General features: G+C 35.3%; 1 protein-coding gene across 3 annotated transcripts in view; it reads right to left on the minus strand.

The window, feature by feature from the left end:
• The window catches only part of LOC131943224 (unconventional myosin-VIIa), a 37525-nt gene that overhangs the window by 17575 nt on the left and 496 nt on the right, over positions 1-19454 (minus strand). The window contains exons 2-10 of one of the 3 annotated variants that reach the window (XM_059303236.1): positions 12531-12739; positions 5084-5203; positions 3600-3665; positions 2985-3115; positions 1664-1766; positions 1343-1445; positions 1075-1222; positions 689-794; positions 291-413 (exon numbers count right to left, since the gene is read on the minus strand). In XM_059303236.1, coding sequence (XP_059159219.1) covers positions 291-413; positions 689-794; positions 1075-1222; positions 1343-1445; positions 1664-1766; positions 2985-3115; positions 3600-3665; positions 5084-5203; positions 12531-12536 — 906 coding nt within the window. In that variant the 5' untranslated portion in view covers positions 12537-12739. Of the gene's footprint in view, positions 1-290; positions 414-688; positions 795-1074; positions 1223-1342; positions 1446-1663; positions 1767-2984; positions 3116-3599; positions 3666-5083; positions 5204-5453; positions 5522-8886; positions 8951-12530; positions 12740-19454 lie in introns of those variants that run through there. The other 2 variants (XM_059303237.1, XM_059303238.1) reach the window with 2 other exon arrangements.

The following is a 19454-nucleotide window of genomic DNA, read 5'->3' on the forward strand; positions in this document are numbered from 1 at the left end:
ATATGTATAATTTTTTAATTAATTGCAACTTCAATTTCTTTCTAAAATATTTACTGAGCTCAGTTAATAGTGAGTTAATCAATTTCTATTTAAGATGTAAGAAAACAGCTGTTGTTTGTTTGTTTTAAATTAAATAACGGCTAACATTCAGTTTGAACTATACTTTAAAATGCAGTGTCTTACTGAACCTTTCCCCCACCTTACCTTGGAGTGTGATGCCATTTATGGACTAACACTTAGGCTGTTGTTGATTTTTATTTCGTTAAAATTTAGTGTATAGCTAAACTTACTGCTGCTGTCTTGAATGATCCATCCCTGTCTGACAAACTAACGCTGTCATCCTCTTGAACTGAGAAATCGATATTTCCTAGATGGAGAACACTGGCTATAACTGAAAACATATCCTCTTGCTCCTGTGTTTCAGAACACAATATAAACTTTAGGGCTATTAACTGACTGTTGTGAATTAAATGGCTAAATTTTTTTTTCATATATTATATATAAGTCCAAGAAGTTACAACAAGATAAATAAAAATGTCAAATAATTTTTACTAAGTAAGTAAATTGAATTAATTGCAAATATGTTAATTTAAAATTTATAAATAATGATTAAAAATACAATTTTCTGATACATTATAATCATTTAACTATATCTACACGTTTAACTAATGAAAACAAAATATCTCACTGAATCAGTGAAGCCAACTAAATCCATTGCATTTATCAAAGTTTCAAGCTTATAGGCATCTGAGTGTTCAGAAACACTATTTTTCTGTAATTGATTCAACAGATACCTAAAAAAAATACCAGGAAATTATGAAGGCATGTCTTAAATTTAATTTAAGGCTGTTTTTAGTAGGTGATGTATAAACATCAGTATTTTACTGTCAAGCAGTAGGGCTTACAGTTCTTCTTTCAGGTGACTATCTAAAGTTTAGATACTGAAACTCTAAAAAGAAAATAAATAAGTTTGTAGAATATAGGCTGTTTTAACCTTAAGTTAAATATAATAGCATTTATTTAAACTTTTTTCATTAACAAGTTTTAATCTGTCACAAAAAACAAATATCTGACCTATAACTGTTGCAGCTACCTAAGTTTAATTTTTTGTTCATTTTAGAAGAGAAGAGATAGTAGAAAATGTGGAAGTTTTTTTCTCCAGGGTTCTGCCTGACCACTCGCGATTTTTCCAAAAGATATTCGGAAATTTTTCCACTGGCCACTAAATAAAGTAATAAAAAAGAAAATTAATTATATAATTATATTCAATTTCTGTTGTAAAATAATAACACCATGTTGTTGTTTTTTTTTAATTCTTAAAATTTTAAACTGCTGAGCTTACACTGTCCATGGTTGAACCTGAGCTGAATGTACTTCCCAAATCTGCTGGAATTGTCATTGAGATTTGTTTGAGCATTCCCAAAGGCCTCCAGCAATGGGTTGACCTGGTGATTTAAAATATCATAATAATTTTAACATTCAATGATGAATTAAATATGTAATTGTCCCTATTGGCCGTTGTTATATTTAATTACTGAAGGACAACAGTGACTTATCTCACACTAAATGGTAGTCAATGTTATATTTAGTTAGTTAATTTATATTTCGTGTTCAGCACTTAATAATATTTACAAAAACGCAATGTAGAAACTACTTTCCACACCTGTAAAATCTGTTGCTCCAATTGTGTGTTTCCTCTGCACAGTTCCACCAGCTGTTTGATGATGAATTTGGTGCTTTCTGTTTTACCAGCCCCACTCTCCCCACTGAAATATTTATAGCAAATGTTTGATAAGTTTGGTGTTTTCTGTATTAACAGCAACACTCTCCCCACTGAAATATTTATAGCAAATGTTTCTTAAGTTTGGTGTTTTCTGTTTTACCAGCTCCCCACCCATCCCCTCTCCCCACTGAAATATTTTTTGCAGAATGCTAACTATATCTTTCATAAGCTATAAAATACATCCAAATATTTACAGAAAAAGATGTAAATAACAAAAACTCTTTTAGTTGTGGTCGATAAATGATTTTTGTTAAGATGATCACTCAGAAAGTGAAGCATTTACATTACTAATAGAAGAAAGTCACAGACTCAATTGAAATATACTATTAATAAATTACAAATATTTCTTAATAGTATATTTTATTTGAAAATAAATTGATATAACACATGGTTGAGATTTAAGAACAAGAAGTGCAATCCAATATTATATCAGGGATATTTTCTTCGTGTACCAATACAAGAGTTACTTTATTCAAATTTATTCAATAACGGTAACAACTGTAGTAAAGGATAGTGTTAGTATTAACTTTTTAGTAAGTGCCTAGGATAGGAATATGTCCAGGGTAATGATAAAATATTTAAAATATCTTTAATAAAGCGCTCAACTAACAGTTACCTGATTAAAATACACTGATTGCTTTCAGTGCTCTAAGGTGTAGGCCTACCTTTAAACACCTAACTTATAATAATGATAAGACTTACCTGATTAAAATACACTGATTGCCTTCAGTGCTCTAAGTTGTAGGCCTACCTTTAAACACCTAACTTATAATAATGTTAAGACTTACCTGATTAAAATACACTGAGTGCCTTGTGGCTTCAGTGCTCTAACTCTAAGTTGTAGGCCTACCTTTAAACACCTAACTTGTAATAATGTTAAGACTTACCTGATTAAAATACACTGATTGCCTGGAGGCTAAGACTTACCTGATTAAAATACACTGATTGCCTGGAGGCTTCAGTGCTCTAACTCTAAGTTGTAGGCCTACCTTTAAACACCTAACTTGTAATAATGTTAAGACTTACCTGATTAAAATACACTGATTGCCTGGAGGCTTCAGTGCTCTAAGATATAGGCCTACCTTTTAATACCTCTTTAATACTGTTAAGACTTACCTGATTAAAATACACTGATTGCCTTCAGTGCTCTAAGTTGTAGGCCCACCTTTAAAACCTAACTTGTAATACTATTAAGACGTACCTGATTAAAATACACTGATTGCCTGGAGGCTTCCCACCACGTCCCAGCAGTGCTTGGTATGTGGCATCAGCCACAGCATAGATGTGGGGAGGGTGGGAACTTTTTTTTATATTCTTGTACCTCTGACTGTCCTGTAGGAAATAATGTATTTACTTTCATTCTGCAGCCTTATTTTCAACTGATAGAAACCATGCAGGTAATGCAGTCTTAAATTAGAAATTACTTAAATACTGTATGCTTAAGTAAACTAGGCTAATAAAGATTCAATATTAAAATTCAAATACAAAATATATTGTGTTTATGTAATAAGATTCTGATTTAATTAAAAGTTATTTTAAAAAATTTTTATGTGAGTTTTAATTTCCATGATTAAAATGCTTGTATCAATTGTATCAACTGCCTAAAATCCTGGTAGTCAGATGAAGGTACTATCTATAATAGAGGTTGGTATAAATTATTGCTTCTGGCAAAGTCAAAAATCAAATTATACATATAACTATAGTATACTAGCATCTGAGTTGACACTGATCGGACATATCAACCTGTTTTAGTCATTGTTCTGTCCAGAATTTAGCATTAAGTATAGGCCTATCAGGTAATATCCAAAATACATACTGTTTTCCCATATATGCCTAGATGCACAAATGGATTCACTGCTAAAAGAATATCTCCAACATATGTCTGTAATTCAATAGAAAAAATAACATTAGGCCCTATAGACCAACTTATAAGTTATTGTACTGTAACATTTAGATATAAAGTTGTCATTCTATATAATAATAGGCTACAGACCAATAATTAGTAAACTGAAATAAGAAGAGCATCTACACATTGAATCATACTATTTTTACCTATTTGTACCACCCACATCCTATTGTAACAAATTTTTTCAAGGATTAGATTCCATCTAACATCTTTCGAATTAATTTAGTTGTTTCCCTTGTGTTAAAGGGATATAACCATTATAAATAACCTACAGTTAACTAAGTGGGCAGGAATTTGCCAAAAAAAATTAATACTAAACAAAAACATAGTGAATCCTACTGAACTCCAAATAGATCTAGATTCTAGATCGATGTACCTGGACAAAGGTAAGTAAGATATTTGGCTAATTTGCAGCCTCTGAAAGATAACTGCTAAAATAAAGTTTAAAATCTAACTTTAGTTGATAAAATTCCAAGAATGAAGGTGCGACTAACCTCCCCCCCCCTACACACATACAAACCGTATCTACTACTGTATCTAGATCTAGATCTACAGTCTTTTGTTATTTTGTATTGAGTATAGATCTACCATTCCCCCCCCCCCCTCATTACAAAATGGGGGCCTAAGCCTGAACACGATTTTTAACACCTAGAGTCTACTAGCTAGACGATGATAATGATCAGGGGTCTCCAAACTACGGCCCGCGGGCCGGATGCGGCCCGCGAAGTCCTCTCATCCGGCCCGCGGAGATTTTTTTGTCCAAGGAAAAATCGTTTGTTAGTGATGGCTGAGGAACTTTGCCCAGAAAAATCAAAGACATACCTGGAAGAAACTGGCCCCCGAACTGAAATTTGATAGTTAATGCGGCCCTCGGACTAAAAAGTTTGGAGACCCCTGATAATGATAGTAGATTTAGATCTAGATCTAAATATAGAATCTAGATCTAGATCTGGATCAAATTTCTGGGTGATTCGGTCAACACTTATTAAAATAATTAAATCATCAAATTTCAAATCATTACTCTTTTACTGTAACTAGATCTACCTCGACTCTGAAAAATTAATTAGGGAATCTACTCTAGTATACTAAGTATAGATCTTCTAGATTATATCTAGACTAGATTCTAGATCTAGATGTCTAGATCTACCTGTGTTTGCTTTTGTTTTAAAAAATAGATTTATATTTTGCATGCGGGAGTAACTTCATTAAATTTGCATGCTTAGGTAAATTTACATACTTTTTTCTTTTCTCATTTTAAGTTTTATTGAATTATATAATAATTAATAATTATAAAATTGATAGATCTATAGTCTATACTATACTCTATTTAGCATGTTTAGGTCTTCCTTTTCCTAGTACTGTCGTAGAGTCTACTTTTTTTTTTAGAATCTTACATAAATCTTATTTTGCTGATATCTTTTAGCGATCTCCTCCAGCAAAATATTTTCATCCAGACTGGCAAGTGTTGCCAGGTCTTCGACGTCACCAACTGGTAACCTGTCCATTGCTGTTTTCTGACAGAAAAAAATATAAAATGGTTTATCTTTAACAAATATATTGTTAGAAAAGTAAACAAACATGCACATGAAACATTAAACTATAATAATATTATTAATAAGGAGCGCAATAATGGCTTAGTAAAGTATGACTTCAATTCAACTTGTAACTAACTAAAAATATTCTTTTTTTCACAATTAATATTTAAGTATTCGAATAATTTTTATTTAACACAGTTGAAATAGATCCTTGAAAGTAAATGCAGACTTTTTCACGCGAAAAAAAAAGTCCAAACGAAGATTTCAGAGGACGTGGAACTAGTGACAAGCTCGACTGCCGAGCGTACGTCACAGGCTTGGGTATCACGATGTCTGGCCCGTCTCCCTCGTTATATACAAACAGCGGGGGGAGGGGACAGTAGGGGTGGGAAGTTTGGATGGAACGTCTGTCGGCAAGGGGCTGTATCGAGAAACGCGGGCGGGAATAGGGTGTCTGCAGAAACAAGATTTGCATTTCTGTTGGGTATTTTTTTTATTGATGCTAGTATTAAAAATCTTCATTACATTTAAATGTATTTTGGTGTATTAAACATCTCCGTTAGATGTAAACTAAAATAGGTAAATGCGAGGTATGTTTATGTCCAGCGTTTCCAGACTTTTTTCTCTGGGGGGGGGGGGGGGGGGGGGCGGACGGACTAAAATTTCCGGGGGGGGGGGAGGGGGGCGGACACTTTTAAAAGTATATATTTTCTATATAAATTCTATCTGGTCTGTGGGAGGGCGGTAGACCTTTTTCGGGGAGGCTCTGCCACCCCCCCCCCCCCGAAGAGATGGCTGGAAGAAACTCTGTTTATGTCACTGAAGACAGGAACATAGTTCTTGTGTGAGGATTAGAACCCCCCCCCCCCCAGGGTCTCAAAAATGATACTTGTCCCACGATTAGTTACAGCTACGGACAGCGCTACCGTACGTCGCATTAGGGGTCATCCATTAACGACGTCACGTTTTTTTTTTATTGCTGTTGTTTGTTTGTTTTTACAATTTTTAACCTTTCCCTCCCCTTGTCACACACTGTCAAACAAAAAACAGACCCCCCCCTTCTCTAAAAATGACGTCACATCCAAGACTACAATACCCCTCTAAATTGCAATTTTTGGTTTTCAAAACATTTATTACTTTCTCCAACATTGACTAAGCTCGGTCAAGATTTAGTATATCAGTCAAATTATATTACAATTTACAAATCCGTATTTTTTTTAAAAACACGAAACGATAAAATTCAGTTTCTAAAGTTACTTTTTTAAAATGCAAAAGCTTCGTCACACTCTCTAAATCCCTCCCCTTCCTCGTCACACATCGTCACGAAAGTCTTGCAACTACATACACCCATACATCCCCACCCTTGCCTAATTCCTGTCTATGCCACACTGCTGGTTGTAATCCCTATCAAATGATAGACACAATTCTCCTCCATGTGACCGTATTCTACAGTACATCAAGCGTGACGTCTGAAGACAAAAATGCCTTGTCTGGAGAGCATGTGCTAAACTTCTTAGGATAAAAGCATACCACGGCGTCACGGTGACACCTGTTTGCCATATAGGGCGTGCATTTTATTTTATTTATATTTTTGTCATAGCCACTGCATATATTCCCGGTTAAAAGTAGCCCGGAGAAAAAGGCTTGCGATTTAAAAAAAAAAAAAAGGTTCTGTCAAAAATTACCTTATTTTAATGTCTTCCGCGCTACAAACGATATATAAAATCAGAAATGTGTTGGACACCAGGGGTAGGAGGGGAGAGTCGGTTGGGGGAGGGGTTGTGCTGAGGAATGCAGGCGGGGATGGGGAGTATGCAGAATGAGATTTGTTATCTTTAGTTATTTAGTTACTTTTTAAATAAATATTTATTTCTTTATTTTAAGTTCTGAAATAAGTGTAGGAAATATAACCCATGGGATATAGCGATTTTGTGGATAGGCGATCAGAAAGAAGATTGCAAACTATTTAAAAAAGTGTGTTTTTCAAAGAAATTTTTTGTGATTTTAACTTTGGCCTTACACTTGATTTTTTTTTTTTTTTTTTTTTTGCTACCTAAATTTGTGTAATCAATATAAAGGGGCTAGAAATAATTAAAATCTCGGATTAATTTGCTGATCCATTTCAACACATTCTCAAACAGAAGCAGAAAAGAAATTCAAAATAAATGCCCCCCCCCACACACACACACGCCCACACACACCATATACAAATTCACACACCCTGTTAATTGGTTCCGCAACAAAAAGTTTCCCGATAAAAAGGGGCTTCAGTCAAAAGGGCTCCAATAAAATTGTGCCATTGATCAAGCTTGATTTAAAAAAAAAAACTGGTGTTAATCATTGCGTAACTTGCGTCAAGCTGGTGATATTTATTGCTAGTTTTGCTCATTCAAAGTGGGCAGAAATCAAAGGGGTGGTGGGGATGTCGCAACAGTCTTAATTATTTAAAATCCCTCTATACATACCACCGAAATTCACATTCAAAGAAAGAAAAATGCACATTGTAAAAAGAATACAAACTTGATCTCATGACTTGACTAAAATTAATGCAGATTTAAAATCTCAAGGAAACATACCTTTCAAGAAAGTGCATACACACGTACAAGCATAAGCAAAAGTGTAGTTTCCAGTTTTCTGTCAGATGATACAAGCCACATAGATCCAGAGGCGTAGCGAGGGGGGGGGGCGGAGGGTGCGGACCGCACCGGGTGACACCATTTAGGGGGGTGACACCAAGGCAAAAAATTGTAAAATATATAGAGAAAAACTTGAGGGGGGGGGGTGCAAATCGAAAGTTCGAGGGGGGGTGCAAATCGAAAGTTTGAAAGGGTCGCTACGCCTCTGGGGGGGTGACACCCGACCTCGCTACGCCACTACATAGATCTACACCTTTTTTTTCTAGTCACACAGACATGAAAGTATTCAGTTTTTCTTTGGCTGATAAACAGTGTTTCTTTCAGACATTTTTCTCAGGGGGTGGGGGAGGCACTATAAACTCTCGGGGGTGGGGGGGCGGACTAAATTTTCCGGGGGGGGGGGGCACGGACACTGGTAAAAGTATATATTTTCAATACTATTTGTTCGGGTGGGACTGTGTAGTCGGATATTAGAGCATACGACTGCTAATCCGAAATCTCAGGTTCGAATACCAGGTTCATACCCGTAAAACTTCACGGAGTCCACCCAGATTGTGTATCAAACTATATTGTTTTTAAATTACTTTTTAAAAAAAGCCGAGATCACCTAGCAATTATTAGTTAATATTTAAAAAATCCAATTGTACTGATGTGTTATAATACTCTTTTTAGGCATATATATCGCGGTTTACCAACATTATGCATTGCGTAACTACCTTTGAGTTGAGGGTGGAGGTTGGTCCATGTAGGTTTATAGTTTTAACCTCTCCCTCACCACGAAAATATTTTTATGTATATATATATATATATATATATATACATATAAATAAAGTGTAACATTTTTCTTATGGGGGCGGGGTCTTTTTCAAGATAATCACAAATGTTAGTGTTGTTGTATCGTTAGATTTGATACGTGGAACAGATGCCATTAAAAACATTATTCTATTTTTAGTAACAAGAGAATCTTCATTCAAGTTAATTTAACTATGAAAGAATTAACCAACGTAGGATTCAGCATATACCCACCACTATTATTATTGCTAAGACATTTGTCCATGTGTTAAAACATCAGTACATTTCCTTTAATCCCCTTTTTTCAGTTCTTTCAGGCCACGATTACAATATCACAAGTAGCTCAAACCCAAACACGTCTCAATGAGGGAAAAGTATTCTGACCTTTAACCCCAAAATGAAAACAAACTTGACACACCTTTCATAACCTGCTCGCTGGTTGGTTCGGCTGCGGTCCACGGTAACTAACATACACACACAGTGAAAGATACAGGAAATAGCCCTACACACTCAGACTGTATTACCGTATTTATTCAAGCACCAGTGTTTCGTAATGTTAATGCCGGAAATCCACCTTTAATCCATAACAAATCTATATTAAATTCGGCCACGGATGTAACAACTAACAACGAATCGTCATGATGTTATGAACCAGCTGATAATATATTAACACATTGCTAATGAACAACACGACCTAACCGGAAAAAAGCGTGTGTTATTTATAAAGTAGTGTGTCTGGTAGAGCTAGATCGTGACAACTTGGTTTTGGTTGAGTTTTTTACTTCAGTTTCGTGTTTTTAAGTGCTGACGCAGTTTAGATTTCGATAACAATAGTAATACATGTAGTCAATTCGATTTAAAATCGTGCAGTTAATCCAAAAGTAGTGGTCGAAAATAGGTTTTATACATATCTATAGTACACATATGTATATACTTATACCTATATATATATATATATATATATATATATATATATATATATATATATATATATATATATATATATATAAACCAATATGTATACCAATGTGTATACCAATATATATATATATATATATATATATATATATATATATATATATATATATATATATATATATATATATATATATATATATATATATATATATATATATATAAAGAGAGTGCAAGAGGCTACATAAATAGAGAGAATGTATACATGCATTGACCTACCTACAAATGCAGGCGCAAAGTAATATATTATTATTATTATGTAATTTAATGTAAAAAAGAAACATTAATGTACACTGCGACCGAAGAATTACATCTATGCTGTGAGGATGGGGGGGGGGGGGGAGGTTCTTATACAGGGGTTAACACACAATATTATATTATAAAGTGGATAACACACATAGCAATTTTGTAAAGTGGATATCACTTATTGAACTGCATTATAAAGTGTGAAGGCAGATACAGCACAGTTTTATTAAGTGGATATCACTGTATTATACAGTGCATATCATTTAAAAAAAACCCAGCATTTAAGCCTGCCCAGAGCAGTTTATTTCCCCCTTGTCTAATAATGTAACTTGATTCAGCGATCAATCATCGTCGATCAGCGAGCTACGTTTGCTTGTCGCCACTGATCTTTTATGCACACAAGACATCTTCTCTTTGTTAGAAACTCTATTTTTTAATGCTTGATTTGAAAGCGAAAACATTTAATGATATCGAGGTTTTAGTCCACGTAAACACGGGTAATACGTGTCTATGAGTGCATCTAATTTTGATTTAGTATGCAGCTAATTTTGATTTAGTGTGCAGCTAATGTTGATTTAGTGTGCAGTTAATGTTGATTTAGTGTGCAGCTAATGTTGATTTAGTGTGCATTTAATGTTGATTTAGTGTGCAGCTAATGTTGATTTAGTGTGCAGCTAATTTTGATTTAGTGTGCAGCTAATGTTGATTTAGTGTGCTGCTAATGTTGATTTAGTGTGCAGCTTATGTTTACGTGTGCAGCTATATTGTTTACATGTGCATCTAATTTTGATTTAGTGTGCAGCTTATGTTTACGTGTGCAGCTAATTTTATTTACATGTGCATCTAATTTTGATTTAGTGTGCAATTAATTTCGTTTACGTGTGCATCTAATTTTGCTTACCCGTGCCGCTAATTTTGATGGGTAAACAATGCCTACCCTCTTTCCCTATCCCTCACCCCCCCCCACCCACCACCCCCACCCCACTACCTCCACAACACCCACCTATACATCTCACCAGTTAAGCAACAGAAAATATTTCAAAACATAACTGCGTGTTAAGTCGGTGAAAAAACTTTATGCACCAACTCAAGGGGGGGGGGGAGAGATGCCTGAAATAAACTTGGGTCGGGTTCCGTATGGAGATTGAATCTACACTTTACTCCTGCTTATGCCAGTCAAGCGTGCAATTCGCCAACCAGGCATGAACTTCTGCACTAGGCAAGTTGAGAGCATTGTTTCTTCCAGACCTTTTTCTCAGGGGGGGGGGGGCTCTTGAAATTCTTAAGTGGGGGGCGGACTAAAATTTCAGGGGGAGGGGAGGCGGATACTGTTAAAAGTATATATTATCTATATAAATTCCATTTCGTTCGGGAGGGGGGGGGGGCGCAGAGATGCCTGGAAGAAACATTGCAGTAGAGATGGGGACAGGAGGGTGAAACCTAAACCTGGTTAATAATGCCTACTCTTTTTCCTTATCCCTGAACCCCCCCCCCCCTTCTCTTCCCTCTAAAAAATACCGACAATAAAGCTTATAGTTGTAGTAATAAATACAGTCATTAAAATTCTTTTACGTTTGGTTATTCTAAAAATGTATCGATTCCCACGGTATTTATTTTATAGGCCTATAGTCTAGCCCAGTTATACCCTCCTCATCGTTAATGTATATGAGCCGTCACTGGGCGGTTTCGAAATTTCAATTTCGGAGTGAACGAAACAAACTTACATTTTAAATATAACAACAACAAAATTTACCTTAAGTGTTGTTACAGTTTTGTATTTTTGATAGAACGATAGCCACGTTTTTTTTTTAAATTTGTGTGTCTTGTTACAACATGGGATTGGCTGGAATCATAATACGGCATTTGATATCGGAGAATCAGACTCGGCTGACACAGCGGGCCCCAAAAAGTGTATATTATTTTATATTTATATTATTTTATATTACATAGCACGAAAATAAGACAATTTTTACATACCCATACACGATACTAATCTCTTGCATGGATAATTATACAACTTTCGTTGAAAACACTAGCCGCTACCCATAGTTATGCTATTTTGTAAATAAACTAGAAGAATTAAATCTTTTTTTTTTCAAAAGGGCATTGTACACATTCACTTCGAATGATGGTAAACATTTTAAACAAGCGTAAATATGGAGGGTCATCGTATTGTCTTGATCACTTAGCCATTAATGAAAGCAGAAATATTTCAAATAATCTAAAACAATATACATATAGACCCTATATATAGGCCTTATATATATATATATATATATATATATATATATATATATATATATATATATATATATATATATGTATATATATATATATGTATATATATATATATATATATATATATATATATATATATATATATATATATATATATATATATATGCATATATTGTTATATATTATATTTCTCTACCAGATCTTGTATAAAGCAATACAAGAGAAATGAGGAAACTTTATCGTACTCCCTTGTGTTACACAACAAGTTCTCGATCATATTACAAACATAATTAGAGTTAATCAGAGCGTGTCATATTATGGCCTATTTTTAACCAAGGGCCCAGCGCAAGGTAAATCCATCAACCTCATAATTACAAATTCTACAACATATTTTTTAAATTTTTAAAAAACACATTTACCTCCATTTCTTTTGAGAAGTAATCTTCAACATACGAAGACAAAAAAAGCGTGTTTTCAGTCAAACTTCAACCATATCAACATGTTTCCTCTGTCCCATTCATGACGTTATCAGCTGTGTATTTGATCACCAATGCCCTGTTTTCATTGAGGTTTTTGACTTGATTTAGATCCGCCAGAATTACCTGATGTTTGACGTGGTTTTATCTTCCTTGAAAAAAAAATGTACAGAGAGAATCGTGCTAGGCTCTGGTTGTTAGTTAAATAAAACACTTCTCAGTTCTATACATTTGTATTGATTTTTGAAGTGTTGTATCACAAAATAAATATACGCTCTTTACATACCTCTATATATAGGTATATATATATAGGTATATATAAACCTTCATATAAGTATGTAACACGCCTATGTATAGCAGTGGCGTAGCGAGGGGGGGGGCATATGTCCCCGGGCGCCGATCTTAGGGGGCGCCAAAATGGGTTGGAAAAATAAATTGAAAGGTTGAGAGGGGTGCAAATCGAACGTTTGAGGGGGGTGCAAATCGAAATCTCGAGGGGGTGGGGTGCAAATCGAAAGTTTGAGGGGGGTGCAAATCGAAATCTTGAGGGGCGGGGGGTGCAAATAGAAAAGTTTGTCCCCGGGCGCCGGGAAGGGTCGCTACGCCTCTGATGTATAGGTGTAAACGTAAATGAAAGAATATATATATATATAGGTCTAAATATAGATTAATATACGTCAATTATAGATATTATACTAGCCGTCCCGGCCAGGCCCTGCTCTGGCTTCTGTGAAAAACCTTTCTGTTAAAGACCATTACCTGTGTGTTTAGTAATCATCATAAACCCGGCATTGCACACCCAAACCAAAACAACAAAACGCAAACATAAAGCTAACACAATTACAAATACAAACGAAAACAAAAACCTAACAACTAACCCAACCACAACCACAAACACCAATACGAACACAAAGAAAAAAAAACGAAAAAACAAACGAAAACAAACCAAATACAAACGCAAAACCAACCACAAACACAAATACAAACACAAACGCAAAGAAGATAAAACACAAACGAAAACGAAAAAAGAAAGAACAAAAACGAACCAAATCAAAACGCAACCACTAACGCAAACCCAACCTAAACACAAAGAAAACACTAACGCGAACATAAACGCACAGTGCTCAGAGTCTAGCCCGGGGCGGAATCGCCTGTTTCAGCTTAATAAACGACTATAGTACCCCAACTTATTCATAGTCTTTTGCACTCACTTTAATGAACGTAGGCGCGAAACCGAACACGGGAGGCCCGGGACCCCAAATAGCACCCTGTCTGGGCGCCAGAGGACGCACCATGACGTCACCGCCTGATTGAACTTATTAAACTACTATAGTACATAACTTATTCATAGTCTTTTGAACTCACGCGAACGTATATACCATAGCGTACACCGGAAGGCCCGGGGCGCCAAATAGCACCCTGTCGGGGTGCCGGAGGACGCCCGGATTTGATTCACTTAAAGACTAAAGTAACCTTTCTTACCCATAGTCTATCGCACTGTTAAAAACAAAACTATGCAGCATAGCGCTCACATGATAGCCCAGGGTGCCAAATCGAACCGTGCAAGGGCGCCGGCGGACGCGCCTGTTTCAATTTAGTGAACAAAAATGATAATACTCCAAGCTTATCCGTAAATGGAAAGAAATAAACATATAGGATTTGTAGGACCTGGCTTATTAAATGTTATTGATTTAAAAAAAAAAATATTGAACAGTATGTTCAGTGTATAGAATAAATAAAAGGCAGTGTTAAAAATACCTAACGACATTGCACTTAATCAATCCCCGCTAATTTTGTAATTATTTTTTTTTTCTTAACACCAAAAACAAAGTAATAAAATGTAAATTCTTTCTTCTTAAGATTTTTTTTTTATTAAAGGGAAGTAACTGTGCAGTCAATACATTTCCGACACAATTTTAGAAATTTTATAAACGTCGATACACTTTTTAAAAATTTTATGTCGCCTTCATAATTGAAAATTATTCTTCTAAGTAAATAGAATGAAAATTGTTTTTAAAGACTTTCAATGGTAATTTTTTGACTCGTAAATTTAGACTGTGAGCACGATAAAAAATCTAACACTTAAATCCATAGAACTGTCAACGACAAACTTTTTTGCCACACGTTACAGAACTGAGCTTTATATATTAGATATATATATATATATATATATATATATATATATATATATATATATATATATATATATATATATATATATATATATATATATATATATATATATATATATATATATATATATGTGTATATATATGTATATATATATGTATATATATATGTATATATATATATATATATGTACTAGCCGTCCCGGCCAGGCCCTGCTCTGGCTTCTGTGAAAAACCTTTCTGTTAAAGACCATTACCTGTGTGTTTAGTAATCATCATAAACCCGGCATTGCACACCCAAACCAAAACAACAAAACGCAAACATAAAGCTAACACAATTACAAATACAAACGAAAACAAAAACCTAACAACTAACCCAACCACAACCACAAACACCAATACGAACACAAAGAAAAAAAAACGAAAAAACAAACGAAAACAAACCAAATACAAACGCAAAACCAACCACAAACACAAATACAAACACAAACGCAAAGAAGATAAAACACAAACGAAAACGAAAAAAGAAAGAACAAAAACGAACCAAATCAAAACGCAACCACTAACGCAAACCCAACCTAAACACAAAGAAAACACTAACGCGAACATAAACGCACAGTGCTCAGAGTCTAGCCCGGGGCGGAATCGCCTGTTTCAGCTTAATAAACGACTATAGTACCCCAACTTATTCATAGTCTTTTGCACTCACTTTAATGAACGTAGGCGCGAAACCGAACACGGGAGGCCCGGGACCCCAAATAGCACCCTGTCTGGGCGCCAGAGGACGCACCATGACGTCACCGCCTGATTGAACTTATTAAACTACTATAGTACATAACTTATTCATAGTCTTTTGAACTCACGCGAACGTATATACCATAGCGTACACCGGAAGGCCCGGGGCGCCAAATAGCACCCTGTCGGGGTGCCGGAGGACGCCCGGATTTGATTCACTTAAAGACTAAAGTAACCTTTCTTACCCATAGTCTATCGCACTGTTAAAAACAAAACTATGCAGCATAGCGCTCACATGATAGCCCAGGGTGCCAAATCGAACCGTGCAAGGGCGCCGGCGGACGCGCCTGTTTCAATTTAGTGAACAAAAATGATAATACTCCAAGCTTATCCGTAAATGGAAAGAAATAAACATATAGGATTTGTAGGACCTGGCTTATTAAATGTTATTGATTTAAAAAAAAAAAATATTGAACAGTATGTTCAGTGTATAGAATAAATAAAAGGCAGTGTTAAAAATACCTAACGACATTGCACTTAATCAATCCCCGCTAATTTTGTAATTATTTTTTTTTTCTTAACACCAAAAACAAAGTAATAAAATGTAAATTCTTTCTTCTTAAGATTTTTTTTTATTAAAGGGAAGTAACTGTGCAGTCAATACATTTCCGACACAATTTTAGAAATTTTATAAACGTCGATACACTTTTTAAAAATTTTATGTCGCCTTCATAATTGAAAATTATTCTTCTAAGTAAATAGAATGAAAATTGTTTTTAAAGACTTTCAATGGTAATTTTTTGACTCGTAAATTTAGACTGTGAGCACGATAAAAAATCTAACACTTAAATCCATAGAAGTGTCAACGACAAACTTTTTTGCCACACGTTACAGAACTGAGCTTTATATATTACTAGCCGTCCCGGCCAGGCCCTGCTCTGGCTTCTGTGAAAAACCTTTCTGTTAAAGACCATTACCTGTGTGTTTAGTAATCATCATAAACCCGGCATTGCACACCCAAACCAAAACCAAAACAACAAAACGCAAACATAACGCTAACACAATTACAAATACAAACGAAAACAAAAACCTAACAACTAACCCAACCACAACCACAAACACCAATACGAACACAAAGAAAAAAACAAACGAAAAAGCAAACGAAAACAAACCAAATCCAAATGCAAAACCAACCACAAACCCAAAGAAAAAAACACAAACGAAAAAACAAACGAAAACAAACCAAATACAAACGCAAAACCAACCACAAACACAAATACAAACACAAACGCAAAGAAAATAAAACACAAACGAAAACGAAAAAAGAAAGAACAAAAACGAACCAAATCAAAACGCAACCACTAACGCAAACCCAACCTAAACACAAAGAAAACACTAACGCGAACATAAACGCACAGTGCTCAGAGTCTAGCCCGGGGCGGAATCGCCTGTTTCAGCTTAATAAACGACTATAGTACCCCAACTTATTCATAGTCTTTTGCACTCACTTTAATGAACGTAGGCGCGAAACCGAACACGGGAGGCCCGGGACCCCAAATAGCACCCTGTCTGGGCGCCAGAGGACGCACCATGACGTCACCGCCTGATTGAACTTAGTAAACGACTATAGTACATAACTTATTCATAGTCTTTGGAACTCACGCGAACGTAGATACCATAGCGTACACCGGAAGGCCCGGGGCGCCAAATAGCACCCTGTCGGGGTGCCGGAGGACGCCCGGATTTGATTCACTTAAAGTCTATAGTAACCTTTCTTATCCATTGTCTATCGCACTGTTCAAAACAAAATTGTGCAGCATAGCGCTCACATGATAGCCCAGGGTGCCAAATCGAACCGTGCAAGGGCGCCGGCGGACGCGCCTGTTTCAATTTAGTGAACAAAAATGATAATACTCCAAGCTTATCCGTAAATGGAAAGAAATAAACATATAGGATTTGTAGGACCTGGCTTATTAAATGTTATTGATTTAAAAAAAAAAATTATTGAACAGTATGTTCAGTGTATAGAATAAATAAAAGGCAGTGTTAAAAATACCTAACGACATTGCACTTAATCAATCCCCGCTAATTATGTAATTATTTTTTTTTTCTTAACACCAAAAACAAAGTAATAAAATGTAAATTCTTTCTTCTTAAGAATTTTTTTTATTAAAGGGAAGTAACTGTGCAGTCAATACATTTCCGACACAATTTTAGAAATTTTATAAACGTCGATACACTTTTTAAAAATGTTATGTCGTGTTCATAATTGAAAATTATTCTTCTAAGTAAATAGAATGAAAATTGTTTTTAAAAACTTTCAATGGTAATTTTTTGACTCGTAAATTTAGACTGTGAGCACGATAAAAAATCTAACACTTAAATCCATAGAACTGTCAACGACAAACTTTTTTTTTTTTGCCACACGTTACAGAACTGAGCTTTATATATTAGACTAGCCGTCCCGGCCAGGCCCTGCTCTGGCTTCTGTGAAAAACCCTTCTGTTAAAGACCATCACCTGTGTGTTTAGTAATCATCATAAACCCGGCATTGCCCACCCAAACCACAACCAACCAAAACCAAAACAACAAAACGCAAACATAACGCTAACACAATTACAAATACAAACGAAAACAAAAACTTACAACAAACCAACCACAACCACAAACACTAATACGAACACAAAGAAAAAAGCAAACGAAAACAAACCAAATCCAAACACAAAACCAACCACAAACACAAACACAAACCCAAAGAAAAAAAACAAACGAAAAAGCAAACGAAAACAAACCAAATACAAACGCAAAACCAACCACAAACCCAAAGAAAAAAAAACACAAAAGAAAAACAAACGAAAACAAACCAAATCCAAACGCAAAACCAACCTCAAACACAAATACAAACACAAACCCAATGAAAATAAAACACAAACGAAAACGAAAAAAGAAAGAACAAAAACGAACCAAATCAAAACGCAACCACTAACGCAAACCCAACCTAAACACAAAGAAAACACTAACGCGAATATAAACGCAAAGTGCTCACGGGGCTGAATCGCCTACTTCAACTTAATAAACGACTATAGTACCCCAACTTATTCATAGTCTTTTGCACTCACTTTAGTGAACGTAGGCGCGAAACCGAACACGGGAGGCCCGGGACCCCAAAAAGCACCCTGTCTGGGCGCCAGAGGACGCACCATGACGTCACCGCCTGATTGAACTTAGTTAACGCCTATAGTGCATAACTTATTTATAGTCTTTTGAACTCACGCGAACGTAGATACCATAGCGTACACCGGAAGGCCCGGGGCGCCAAATAGCACCCTGTCGGGGTGCCGGAGGACGCCCGGATTTGATTCACTTAAAGACTATAGTAACCTTTCTTATCCATAGTCTATCGCACTGTTTAAAACAAAATTATGCAGCATAGCGCTCACATGATAGCCCAGGGTGCCAAATCAAACCGTGCAGGGGCGCCGGCGGACGCGCCTGTTTCAATTTAGTGAACAAAAATGATAATACTCCAAGCTTATCCGTAAATGGAAAGAAATAAACGTATATGATTTGTAGGACCTGGCTTATTAAATGTTATTGATTTAAAAAAAAAAAAATAATTATTGAACAGTATGTTCAGTGTATAGAATAAATAAAAGGCAGTGTTAAAAATACCTAACGACATTGCACTTAATCAATCCCCGCTAATTGTGTAATTATTTTTTTTTTCTTAACACCAAAAACAAAGTAATAAAATGTTAATTCTCTCTTCTTAAGGATTTATTTTTCATTAAAGGGAAGTAACTTGCAGTCAATACATTTCCGACACAATTTTAGAAATTTTATAAACGTCGATACACTTTTTAAAAATTTTATGTCGCGTTCATAATTAAAAATTATTCTTCTAAGTAAATAGAATGAAAATTGTTTTTAAAGACTTTCAATGGTAATTTTTCGACTCGTACATTTAGACTTTGAGCACGATAAAAAATCTAACACTTAAATC

The sequence above is a fragment of the Physella acuta genome, unplaced genomic scaffold (assembly GCF_028476545.2).
Source record: "Physella acuta isolate Inbredline_101_S28 unplaced genomic scaffold, ASM2847654v3 ptg000448l, whole genome shotgun sequence".
NCBI lineage: Eukaryota > Metazoa > Mollusca > Gastropoda > Physidae > Physella > Physella acuta.